At 54.8% G+C, this 12,731-nt stretch overlaps 5 protein-coding genes across 5 annotated transcripts; 2 read left to right on the plus strand and 3 right to left on the minus strand.

Annotated features, from left to right (window-relative positions):
* Positions 1–779: 779 nt before the first annotated feature.
* V2A60_001800 (dolichyl-phosphate beta-glucosyltransferase) lies at positions 780–2,248 on the plus strand (the record flags this gene model as incomplete). The annotated part of the gene is made up of 3 exons (XM_083253155.1): positions 780–905; positions 991–1,746; positions 1,847–2,248. 3 exons carry the CDS (start codon positions 780–782, stop codon positions 2,246–2,248), a joined length of 1,284 nt encoding a protein of 427 aa, XP_083109281.1.
* A 783-nt stretch (positions 2,249–3,031) lies between these two features.
* V2A60_001801 (squalene monooxygenase) lies at positions 3,032–4,525 on the minus strand (the record flags this gene model as incomplete). The annotated part of the gene is made up of 1 exon (XM_083253156.1): positions 3,032–4,525. One exon carries the CDS (start codon positions 4,523–4,525, stop codon positions 3,032–3,034), a length of 1,494 nt encoding a protein of 497 aa, XP_083109282.1.
* A 1,556-nt stretch (positions 4,526–6,081) lies between these two features.
* Positions 6,082–8,769, minus strand: V2A60_001802 (uncharacterized protein; the record flags this gene model as incomplete). Its single annotated transcript, XM_083253157.1, has 1 exon — positions 6,082–8,769. One exon carries the CDS (start codon positions 8,767–8,769, stop codon positions 6,082–6,084), a length of 2,688 nt encoding a protein of 895 aa, XP_083109283.1.
* A 1,016-nt stretch (positions 8,770–9,785) lies between these two features.
* V2A60_001803 (NADP-dependent oxidoreductase domain-containing protein) lies at positions 9,786–11,102 on the plus strand (the record flags this gene model as incomplete). Its single annotated transcript, XM_083253158.1, has 6 exons — positions 9,786–9,872; positions 9,927–10,026; positions 10,094–10,239; positions 10,300–10,424; positions 10,477–11,023; positions 11,073–11,102. The coding sequence occupies 6 exons, from the start codon at positions 9,786–9,788 to the stop codon at positions 11,100–11,102; spliced, it is 1,035 nt and encodes a 344-aa protein (XP_083109284.1).
* Positions 11,103–11,478: 376 nt separating this feature from the next.
* On the minus strand, positions 11,479–12,688 carry V2A60_001804 (WD40-repeat-containing domain protein; the record flags this gene model as incomplete). The annotated part of the gene is made up of 3 exons (XM_083253159.1): positions 11,479–12,274; positions 12,346–12,592; positions 12,679–12,688. 3 exons carry the CDS (start codon positions 12,686–12,688, stop codon positions 11,479–11,481), a joined length of 1,053 nt encoding a protein of 350 aa, XP_083109285.1.
* Positions 12,689–12,731: the final 43 nt, after the last annotated feature.

Here is a 12,731-nt window from a genome sequence, read left to right on the forward strand (position 1 = left end):
GGGATGGTAAGTGTTGAGTTGATGCAGTGTCACAACCTTGATACCTGCAAGCAACGTTTCACGGGATGCGACAAGGAACGAGTTGAAAAGAACAACATAGACATGATGCGTCCTCGGAGAATGCTACGTCGTCACTTTCTTTCCCCGGCTTGCTACTCATCTGCATCATCATCAAATCTAGGGTAGTATTCCTACGCATACCCCACTGCGTGGGGTCACTGCGTGCCGGCGATAAGTATAGGTACTCAGTAGGTAGGTGTACTCACTCCGTAACTACTTAGTACTAACCTAGGTACGGAGTAATCTAAGTTATTACTTAAGACCTATCTGTAGGTGCCGAGTATCTGCCTACACCCACTGTGGCTACCCTTGTCGGCCACCAACAGGCGCCGCAACAAGCCAGGTCACTACCCATCCGACGTCACATTAAAATTACGGAGAGTGGGAGAGGGACCCTTCTTCGTTTGTAACCACCACGTATGCTCGTTTGCTCCAAGCATGACAGCTGCCAGGCCACATCCCCTTGGTTTCATTTCTTCCACCTCTTCTTCCTAATTTTCCCTGCCCTTTCTTTTCCTTCTTTCTTGGTCCCTCTTGTACAATTGTGCATTTTCCACATAGCCTGGTTCTTTTATTAACAACCTTTCTTTCTTTTGTTCTCTGGCGCAAGTATACAAAAATCAATGCCTGTCTAAATCTGCGAATCCGTGCACCTGCCCCCCCAAGAAATAGCTCTATTTTTTTGGGGGAAGAAACCCAAAAGCGCCAACCTGCTTGCCATGGCTTCCGGCCTGGCCGACTTGCCGGCGCGCATTCTACATCCGCTCAGTGCTTGGGTGCAGGCGACGCCCGTCTACGTCCTGCTGGCCCTCGCTGCTATCCTGGTCCTCTTTGGGCTGTTGTCGGTTCGTTGTCCCTCTTACTGGCGCACAACGCTCTTCTAATTGCTCGATGCTAATGTGCTGCATTAACCACCGCTCTGTCAAATAGCTCTTTGTCCTGCTGCACCTTGTCGCACCCAAGCCTCGCGCCCCGTTCCCTTCGGAAAAGACGTACATCACCAGCTGCCCCGATGGTGGCCCGACAGCGCCGCGGCCGCTGCCGTGCTGGTACGACCGCTGGCTCGCCGAGCGACGCCTGAGCGAGTTACAGAGCGCCGCTGCTGACCACACGACGACACCGACGCCGACGAGCCATCCCGACGCGGGGACTACCATTGAACCGGCCGAGCTGCGCCTCAGCGTCGTCCTGCCCGCCTACAACGAAGAGGACCGCATCCTGCCGACCCTCGAGGAGGCCGTCGCGTATCTCGATGAGCACATTGGCCGCAGCGCCGGCGGAAAGTTACCTTCCTCTGCCACGACGAGCCCGCGCAAGCAGCGCCACCACCGCGCGACCTCCCAGCCGGAGGAACTGCCCCTGTCCGGCTACGAGATCCTCGTCGTCAACGACGGCAGCCGCGACAAGACGGTCGACGTGGTGCTCAAGTTTGCGCACGAGCGGAAGCTGCACGACGTACTGCGCATCGTGAGCCTCGAGAGAAATCGCGGCAAGGGCGGCGGCGTGACGCACGGCCTGCGCCATGTGCGCGGGCACCACGTCCTCTTTGCCGACGCCGACGGCGCGTCGCGCTTCAGCGACGTCGCCAAGCTGATGGAGGGCTGCGACGAGGTAGCCGACGCCTCGGGCCGGGGCGTGGCGATTGGCAGCCGCGCGCATCTTGTCGGCAGCGAAGCAGTAGTCAAGGTACGTTGACCATATTGCCATCCTTCTGTATATACTGCAGGACTAGGGAAAATACACATGCCGAAGAAGAGACCTGAGCTAACTCGGACCTCTCCACCAGCGCTCCGCCCTGCGCAACTTTCTCATGCGGTCGTTTCACCTCGTCCTCACCATCCTCACACCGCCGGCGACGTCGCGCATCCGCGACACGCAGTGCGGCTTCAAGCTCTTCTCGCGTGCCGCCCTGCCGCACATTGTGCCGTACATGCACGCCGAGGGCTGGATCTTTGACATTGAGATGCTCATGCTCGCTGAGTCGGCGCCCGCCGCGCCTCTGCTCGGCGCCGACGGCTCCGTCATTGGTACCAGCCCGGGCATCAAGGTCGCCGAGGTGCCCGTCGAGTGGCACGAGGTCGGCGGCAGCAAACTCAACGTCGTGCAGGACAGCGTGCGCATGGCCGTCGGCCTGGCGGTACTGCGCGCCAGCTGGATGCTGGGCGTGTACAGGCGGCGGCTGACGTAGTGAGCGAGAGAGCAAGAGGAAGGGGGGGGGTGGGAAAGACACCAAGACGCTGGGGTGAATTCTGAATGGTAGAATTTGTTTCGATACAAATGAATACAATATGATGGAAGAGAAAGACCAAAAGTTTGTTTGTCAGGTTGAGTGACGCTTTCAGACAGGGGGCAGACGTCGAGAAAAGGGAATGCCGAATTGCATTAAGATTATTATATAAATGCGGAAATTTGACTTGACTCTAATAAAGTCGTGAAGAGCCCAACCTCTTTTCTTTCCCCTCTTGCTCATTGGCTTTATCCATGGCCAGTGCAAACAGGTCCGTTTTGACTTTATGAAAGCTCATGGCTAAGATGAAAAACCACTCAGGGCATATATACCGGCCCATGTTGATGAAACAACAACCATACCTTACCACCACCTCGTGTGTATACTGGTCGACATGTGAAAAAGAAAAAAAAAAAAAAGAAAAAGAAAACGCCGTTTGTGATGATTGTCCCAACGTGATCTAACCACAGACAAGAAAGATAATTTTCCACCCGTCTCGCTGATTGCTCTGCTCTGTACTGCTCTTTTCCAACCCCCCACCTCGCCCCCCCCCCCTTTCTGTCCTGTCCAAAAGAGCAACAAACTTGAATTATATAAAATATATGTTGTGAGAAGAAGAAATGTACAGAGTAAAGAAGAAGAAGAAGAAAAAGGGGGAAGAAAAGCGAAAAAGAAAGGAAAAAGGGACTTGATAAAACAGATATTTCCGGCGCCATGCGCCCGAAAGAAGGAAAGAAAAAAGAATCACCGGAATCCTTCCCTCCAAATCAGAGGCAGAAACACGACGCACGCTTTGGCGAGGATAAGGACGGCGTCAATGACGGCGAGGGGCGCCTTGAGGATGCCGAGGGGACCCGGCCCGCTGGTGACGGTCTCGAGAAAGTGCATCCAGATGCCGAGGAAGGCGACGGAGAAGAAGTGGTAGGCGAGGACGACGGGGCGGTGGATGATGCCGCCGAGCATGCCGCAGGGCCCGTCGGTGATGCCGCGGCGAAAGTACTCGAAGCAGCCCATGCGGAGGGCGTGCAGCTGGGGGTCGCTGGCGGCGAAGAGGGCGTAGAGGGCCTGGGCGAGGACGTTGAGGATGGCCGTGTAGTTCTTGCGGCGCCAGTAGAGGGTGCGGAGGGCGGCCTGGACGGCGCCGTCGTCCGCGAGGCTGGGGGTGCGGTCCGGGTGCAGCAGGTCGGCGAGCAGGGCGGCGTCGTTGAAGGCGACGGTCATGCCGGCGCCGGTGAGGGGGTGGCGCATGTTGGTGGCGTCGCCGAGGACGACCATGCCGCGCGGGACCTGGCGCGTGGGCGGCAGCCAGCTGTTGGGCATGCTGCGCAGCTTCTCGGCCTCGAGGGCGGCGAGGGCGCTCGGGCGGACCGACTCGGGCAGGGCAGGGATGGCGTGGTTGGCGAGGTAGTTCTTGACGCCGCCGGCGGCGGGGGCGGCCTCGGGGATGTTGTGCGGGACGTCAAAGAGGACGCGGGTCTCGTGGGTGCCGATCTGGTAGAGCAGGATCGGGTAGGCGTCGCCGATGATGACGTGGCCGTAGCCCGGGGCCGGGAGGCGGGCGTCGCGGAGCTCGAGGGCGAAAAACTTGGAGCGGGCGACGGGCTTGTCGGCCGTCACCTCTTTGCGGAACTTGGAGTCGTAGCCGTCGGCGACGATGGTGAGCTGGCCGAAGAAGTAGTCGGGCGTCTTCTTCCTGGTGGCGGGGTCGGTGGTGCGCGTCTCGACGCCGAGGACGTGGTCCGAGTGCTCGCCGCGAACGGCGCGGACGGCCTCGGTCTCGCGGACGGTGATGTTAGGGTGGCCGAGGCAGGCCTCGCGCAGGCGGGTGACGAAGCGGCCGTGGTGGAAGCCCTTGCCCGTCTCGCGCTTGCCCTCCTTGCCGGCGCCGGACCACTGGTGGGGGACGCCGCCGCGCTCGTCCATGGTCGGGTAGGGGATGAGGACGGGGCGACCCTGGTAGATGACGTTGTAGCCGCGGCAGGTGATGCTTTCGATGCCGTCGACGCAGTGGCCGAGGCCGAGGCGCTTGAGGGCCTGGATGCCGCCGGGCTGCAGCAGCTCGCCGACGATGCGGTCGGGCTCCGACATCCAGCGCTCGAGGAGCAGCACGGAGCGGCCCTGCTGGGCGAGGGCGTAGGCGATGGCGCAGCCAAAGATGCCGGCGCCGACGACGACGACGTCGGCCTCGTGGTGCGTCTCACGCTGGAGGCGGCGGGCCTCGACGGTGTCTGTGGCCATGATGATGATGATGATGACGATGACGATGGCGAGGTCGATATGGCGAGGTTATGTTTGCGCGTAAGAGGGAGGCAGAGACAGAGACAAAGACAGAGGGTGCGTGTTTGTATACGTATAGTTGCGTCCGCTGAATTGCGTTTGTCGATGATAGAGAGGCGTTGTGGAAGATGTTCGTATATAGCTAGGTTCGTGGGTATATCGTGGCGAAAGTTGTCAATGCATGTATAGAAGAGGTAAAAAGTCGACTCCTGCAGCGCGCCAAAGAGGATTAAAAGGAAACAGAAGATCCAAGACGACGGTATTGCAAAAAGAACGGCCCCAATGCGTAAAAAGGAAAAAATAGAAGATGCCCCCGGTCGAGAAGGGAAGAAAGCATGTGGAAACGGGGGGTTGATGAACTGATGCAAAGCCGCCTCAGTCCTTTTTTTTTTCGTCCCTTTTTTTTTACACCCGCCCGCCTGCTGTCTGTTGGCGCCCCCCCTTCCCCTCCCTAATAATTTCGGCCGCCACTCGGGCCCGCCACCCCAAGTATTGCAGGTACGAATACTAAAATGGTACCGAGCATTTTGCGGTCAATCGGCAGATGGCTCTAGGTACCCGAGCAGTGCCCCCTTTTTCTGTGGCGCTAACTGTAAGTACTTAAGTGCTCAGTGTTCAAGTAGATGAGTAGATGAATGCGCTGAGTACTTGTTGGGTCATGGCCTGTTTTTTCTCTCGTGGTGCAAGGGAATTTGTCTCTCGTAAAAGGATTCGTGGAAAACTGCTTGATCAATCTCTTCACTACATCAATCGCGCATCTTGCTTGATTACTCCACCACGCGCGTAGTTTCTTCTTCTTCTTCCTTTGTTTTTCCTTGTTCTTTTGCTGGTCTCTTGTCTGGCCACACCCACTCTCTGTGCCCTGCATGCCAACAATCTGCAGCCTTGCTCTAGCGTGCTTTCAGGTGGGGCTTACTCATCATGGCACTCACCTAACTCAAAGGCTCCTGGCATGAGAAACCTGCCTCCTTGCTCAATTGTCAGGCAATCAGGGAAGCAGGTGGAAACAGGCTGTTGAATGCATAAGTGGAAACATGCTGCTGCATTCTCATACCACCTTCACATGTCATTCTTGTCTTCTTCACCACTCGCGCCTCCAACCGCAATCGTTTGCGTCCCTGCGCTACCGTACCAAGCACATCAATCCGCAAAGCGGCACTAGTGTCGGATAAATGCATGACCAAGTTTACGCTTCCAACTGCCGGCGGCGTACTCGTAATCGCCAGTGGCGCTTGTGCGGCAGCAGGTCCTTTTACTTCTTTTTTCGTCTTTTTTCTGTGTCTGCCCTTGTTTCCCCTTCTTTTTTTGACCTCACTTTCCTCTCTCAGTTTATCCAGAAAAAACAAATGTTATACATTTCTAGTCTAAGACCGTTTAGCAGAGCGCGATCCCATTTCGTCTCCTGGTACCGAGTACATACATGCATGCTAAAACTTCAAATTCTAAGTACAGATGTAGGTAGTAGACCATGCTTAGGTCGTATATACATGGGCCTTCTCAACTATCCCAGCCCTTCATTACCCTTCAACGCTGATGCGCGTGATACTACTTTTTTGCAGTGTTGTCGTTTCCCGACTACAATTTGTCCTCTTGGCCAGTCGTTGTGCTTGCTTCTTCATCTGCCACTCCGCAGACGCGCCGCCGGCCTTTTCTTTCGTGGCCGTCTCGACCAGCTGCACAATCATGTCCGCAATCGTAGCCTGGTATCCCAGCTCATGACGGCTCTCAAAATTCTGCTCCAGTGCCTGCTGTAGCGCCTCCGCAAGTCGCAGCTCGCGATTTAGTGCGCTATCCCCAGACTCCCCGTTGGTTCCTGTATCCAACCTCGTCGCCGCGCGTTTCGTGAGCTCCCGTATCCCAAACTTGATGCTCTCCTTGCACACTCTGGTGCCGTGCCAGAACGGCCTGTCCGACACAAATTCGCGCACAAGCAGCTGTGCTGCCTCATATTCGTGAGTCGCGATGCTGATATAAAGCAATTTTGCGAAACAGTATCCGTTATATGCGAGCTTGCCCTGACCCAGATGCTTTACTCCCAACTGCAGGATGTCGCGCGCCGCGTACAAATCCTTCTCCACCACCTTTTGAACAGCTAGTTTGTAAATGTCGGCCGGGATGTCGATCCCACATTCCACAGCCTGCAAGAGCAGAGCCCTGATGTCGCCGCTTTGCCTGCCTCGGATCTGCTTAACGAGAAACTGGTGCTGTGCCACGGTTGTTTCCCTCCCATAGCTACGCGCACGTTCCAACAACCGGAGAGCTGCTTCTGTCTTGCCCCCGTTTGCTCGAACTTGCGCTTCTAGGGCCATTTCAAAGCTTGACTCGCAAATGTCTCGGGACTTTGACATTGCCGCCTCAAACACCAGGCATGCCTTATCCCAGAGCCCGCTGCTCGTCAGCTCCGCCATATGTCTGCTCAAGTCTCCCTTGCGGTGCTTGACCTGGTATTCATGACCATCCATTTGCGGCAAGGGCATGACTTTTGCCAGTCGTTTCCACAGCATTTGCGCGTTGTCTTTGCTGAAGCGCAAATGTCCTCGGCATGCGTTCTTGCATCCAGTGGCAAAATCGTAATCTACTTTGAGCCCATGCCCCAGGCAGTATTCCAGCCACGACATCATTCCCTCAATGTCGTGATAATAAGCATATCCGTCCAGTACGGAAAAGACCCACTCCGTTCGTAGCACCATGCCATATGTTTCCACCGCGTATCTGAGCCAATGACCGAGCTCTTCAGCATCATGCGCCTTGCTAAAGAGGTCTGTAAAGCGGCGAAGATGCCCTTGAAACTCCGGCGACGACGATTTTTTGCAGCGCTCGAGTTCTCGCAGTGAGTCAAATACGACATCACAGGCTCCGAGACTTACGTGTTGAGTCATCAAGGCAGCTTGCAGTCCAAAGTCTGTCTCGACGTCATCGCCTTTCAGGTTTCGTAGTGCAACCATTTCCTCATCAACGAAGCGCGAATGTCCCGCTGCACAAGCCGCCATGACAACCTCTCTTCTAATGTTATATTCCTGCCCTGGCTTCTTCATTTCAGCGAATAGACCAGCCGATTTAAGCATGGTGTACTCCTTGATTGCAAGCTTGGTGCTGTGAGCGCTTTGCACTTTGATCATTTCCTGGATAAGCAGCCCATCCTTCCACACCAGGGCCTGCTCTGGCTGCGTAAAGAACGCGATAACAGTTCGCGACACCTCTATAGCATCCGCTGGTCGGTACTTGTCCATCCAGGCGAGAAATCGAGTAAGAATGGTGACGACTGAGCGCTTCAAGAACAGGGACGCCTTTAATACTTCCTTCATTTCATCCGCCTTCATATCCACAGAGTGCTTGAGAAGGTTGACGACAATGTCTTTCAAAAGCTCTCGGAATGAACGTCGGGTGCCGTCATGCGAGCCAACCCCTCGCAGGGCAACTACCGCTGCAGTAAACGTGTGTGATTGTTCATCGGTCTTGTTGAAATTCTCTGGTAAAGCTTGAACTGCGTCGATTAGAGCGGCGATGGCTTCTTTATACTCGGGAGAAGCTTCTTTGCTATCTCGCGGGGCGATCCGGAGATGCTCGTATTCCAGCCTCTGGCTCGGAAGTGCTGCGTTGTGTTGTGTGGAGAGGCCTGAAACAGTGGGTGCAGGTGTAGTTACTGAGGCTTCGCTGGGTCTCGAGCTCGCAGTAACGACCTTGGCAGAATTGTCAACAGTAGCTGGTCTGATCTGTGATTTCCTGGATATCGCAGGACGTTTGACTGAAATCTCGCTCGATCTCCGTCCGACAGCCAAGGCCTCGGCAATGTGAACAAGGGGAATCGATTCATGTTGGATATTATTGGGTGGAGCGACGACTTCGGCAGCGTGAGGCTCGGACTTTGTGACGGTAGCACCGGAGGCGTTCGGGTTATCGAGTGCTTCTTGTCCCCCCCGGCGATGGAGGCTCCTGGAGGCGCGTGGCTGGCGGACGAAGGCCTCGTCTTCGAGCTTGGCTAGGTGAGCCTCCAGGTCGAAGGGTTCGAGAATTGCGGCAGCGGCAGCACCGCGATTAGCTTTGGCGGCGTGAAGCTTGCGAGCATTATCGACGGCGGCACGAGCAATCTTGATGCGGCGGCGGCGTTCCTCTGCGAGCAGGACGACGGAGACGGACGTGGTGAAAAGGACGCCGCGCAGAGTGTTGATGGCCGTCTTAGAGAGCGCGGTACTTGAGGAAGCCATTGGCGTGTCGAGTCATGGCGCACGGCAATCGGGTATCAATGCGTTCGAATTGGCCCCGAAACTATTTGATTCAAAGGCCGTGTCGAGCAAAGAAGTTGATGGGCTGATCCGGCATGGGAACGGGACAAAAGCAGGCGACAATTATTCTGGGGCGGTAGTTCCTCGGTAAACCGCCCACCAGCAAACTGTAATATTGCGTCTGCCATCGTACTTGAAGGACTTTGACAGCCAATTGTGAAGTGAACAGTAAGATGAAAATTAGCTGTGTGAGATATTTGTATTATCTCTTGTTTGATGAGAAAAAGAGGCAAAATGACATTGTGGTCGAACGTTGTACCTCATTGCTGTACAGGCCTGCAAGAGCCCACCCTGCGGCGCATTCACAGCACCCATCGGCGCCTCGCGGGCCATTTCCCACCCAGCCCCTAAAAGCCGCCCGAGGCGGGTAGAATGCGACTGCCCAATTAAACTCGAAGAACCATTCTGAATACGGATACAGCCATATACAACATGCAGATGACTTGATATAGGGACGAAAAGTGTGTTCCTGCGAATGGAAATACCGATCGGCCGGTCGGCCGCCTGGCCGTAGCCCGGCGATAGGCTTAACTCGATGAACGTTTCTATTTTCTTTCTCTAGTATGGGCGGTTTAGAGTAGAAGATTCAGCTTTTTGTCCGTGACGAGTCTGCTTTCAAGATTTGGTTTCTCGTTGTTGCGATATCAAGTCTTGGTTGGCAGGAGCAACGGCCATGGTATAAACGGAGCAACTTTCTTATAATGAGTGAAATCTTTCTGCTGTTGGAATGTTCCTTTTGATTTACCCAATCCTGTTCGACGCATTAGATTGAGAAGGACGTCGAATATTCAGCATTTTTACAAACCAACGGACTTCATTCAACCTTGAACATGCCCGCCTACTTCCCTCCTGCCCCGCCTCCGAAATCTAATTTGGGCCGATACAGACTGCTCTCTCCGACTGCTTCCGTATGGGTTAGCCCTATATGTCTGGGGGCAATGAACTTTGGTGACAGCTGGGTGCAGTGGTTTGGCGAGTGTACTAGAGAAACGACAGAGGATATCCTAGACTATTTTTATGAGCAAGTGAGTTTCTGCGCGGCGCGGACGTTCATCTCGCGTCGAACTGATACAACATAGGGGGGCAATTTCATCGATACCGCAAACAACTACCAGCGTGGAGAGAGCGAATCCAGACTTGGAGAGTGGATGAAGAGGCGCGGCAACCGTGATGAGATGGGTGAGTACAAAACACGATGTGCGTTTTAATACGCTGGGGCTGACGGTCTGCACTCAACGTGTTGTAGTCATTGCCACCAAGTACACTACAGCCTTCGTACCGCTACAAGGCGAGGCCAATATAAAGATAAACCTGAATGGGTGTGGTACCAAAAGCCTCCAAGCCTCCGTTGCGGCAAGTCTGCAGAAACTACAAACGGACTACATTGATCTGGTGAGAAAGACCACACCGAGGAATCCGAAATTCACTTGCTAAGGTTACTATTTTCAACAGCTCTACGTTCACTGGTGGGACTACAATACATCAATACCAGAAATGATGCAGGCTCTCAACAGCCTCGTAATCAGCGGCAAAGTGCTGTACCTCGGCATCAGCGACGCACCGGCATGGGTGGCTAGGTGAGAAGAACTGTACTTTCAGAGTCGTGACTCTGTATCTTACAGATCATAGTAAAGCAAACGAGTACGCTAGAAACCACGGCATGAGACAATTCAGCGTCTACCAGGGCCAGTGGTCAGCCGCTCATCGTGACTTTGAGCGTGACATCATCCCCATGTGCCGGTCCGAGGGAATGGCGCTTGCTCCATGGGGCTCACTCGGCGGAGGCAGGTTCAAAACGGCGGACCAGCGCCGAGTCCAAGAAGGCAATCCAAAGCAGCAGTACACTGAAGAGGAGACAAAGGTCACTGCTGCCCTAGAGGCTGTGGCAAAGCGTAAAGCCGCGTCTGTCACCGGTGTCGCCATCGCATACGTCATGCTCAAGGCACCGTACGTCTTTCCTGTGCTCAGTGGGCGCAAGGTTGAACATGTCAAAAGTAATATTGATGCCCTCAATATAGAGTTGAGTGCTGAGGATATGCGAGAAATCGAGGCCGCGGTGCCCTTTGACCTCGGGTTCCCCAACAACTTTCTCTGGGGCAAAGAAATGCCAGTGGCCCAGGGAAACGTCAAATTTGCCGTCCTCGGAGGCAACTATGATCATGTTGAGGATGCCAAGGTATGACGCACACATGCCGCTCTCGGCTCTCCCACTCACTGTTTCGTAGCCCATCCGACCAGCCAAGGCGGCAGAGTAGGTCTTTCGCTCGCACTTGAATCGATGGCAGTTGGAAACGACCCCGTAAAGAAATGTCCATCGCAGAGGCTTATGGCATGGTAATGCATCGCTGTTTACTACCTGGACGACTGTACGCCTGTTGCTCATAGTCAACTTTCTATATTTGCTCGAGTCCGAATCAAACATGCTGCACCGTTGCTCATTTTCTTTTTCATCTGCAGGACTATCTAGGTATCAGCTTGTACACGCCACTCCAAAACTTCTGTTCAAAATAAAGATTCATTCCTGCCCCGAGTACCCGAACGCCAAATTCGGTCAAGTAAATAAAACACACAACTGATCAATCATGCAAAGCGCGCTGCCCTTGTCTCTATCCATTTGTGCTGGAATGGCCACTATTTGGACCCCTTGCCCTTGGCCTCATTTTCTCCTAGCTCGCGGATGATGACCACGGTCTGTCCCTCGCCGTTGTAGTCCTGCTGGCCCGTTTCAAAGCCAGGGCACACGCCAATGGCCAAGTACTTGCCGTTATTGGAAAAAGCCAGAGCGGCGACGCTGTTGGGTGACTTTTGGTACTGCTTTAATCTGCGCTTGGCTTCTGCATCCCAGAGGGCCACGGTACCATCACCGCCGCCCGAGGCAAATGTGCCGTGGACGCTGTGGAAGGCCAGAGCATTGACGGGATATACAATATCGCCATCGCCGTCCGGCGCCGGTTGCCTGTGGCATTTGAAAGCGTATTTGCGCGCCTGTGACTCGGCTGTGTCCTCGAACCACTCCACGGCGACTCGGCCCTCGATGCTGCTCGTAGCGTAGCCTGCGTCGTTGGGCATGCACGCAAGGGCACGTGTGAGGTACCGTAGCGAGGACTCACGCTGTTGCCAGGGCTTCAGGTCGGCACCGCTGCCACCCTTGGCAATCAGCGATTTTATGGTGTCGAGGTCGTAAATGTTGATGATGCGGCCCGTCATGGCGACGACAACCTTGGAGGGGCTGATGGCGAGAGCCTGCGGCTTTCCGGGCAGAGAGACTCGAAGAGACGTGCTAGATGGATTCTCGGTATCATGCAGAGTCAGGCTGCAGTCCCAGGAAGCAGAAACGAGGATACTGTGCTTGGCGCTGTAGCGGACGTTGCGGACCGGAGCGGCGTGCTTGCTCACGAGGACTTTTTCGCCGGTCGCGAGGTTAATACTGCACATAGATGCTGGTAAGTAAGTTACCCTAACCATGCGATAGCTATCGTGTAGCGGATAATACTGTACCTATTGACGGCCCAGTCCATGCCCGCGGTGTAGGCCTCGTCGTCATGTGCGCCAAAGCATACATCGAGCACAGGCGCACGGTGTTCATATGTGTTGGCCAGTTTGGCATCGCTAGCGCCGTTACTCAAGTCGTAGAGGTAAACATTTTTATCCCAAGAAGAGACAAGCAGCTTTGTGCTCGTCTCTGGCGCAAAGGCGACGGCGGAGACAGCGTCGCCAGGCGGCGGCGATAGCTCGACTTGTGTTGCTGTTGAGTAGAATCATTAGCAGACGGCCTTTCAATGGAAGGCACAGGAACGTTAGGGTTGTTTGGAGCAAGGGGTCATGACTTACCAGGAGCCATATTGTTGCTCAATGCTATATTTGAAAGCTCCCCAAAATATACC

The sequence above is a fragment of the Cordyceps javanica genome, chromosome 1 (assembly GCF_051103115.1).
Source record: "Cordyceps javanica chromosome 1, complete sequence".
Classification (NCBI taxonomy): Eukaryota; Fungi; Ascomycota; class Sordariomycetes; order Hypocreales; family Cordycipitaceae; genus Cordyceps; species Cordyceps javanica.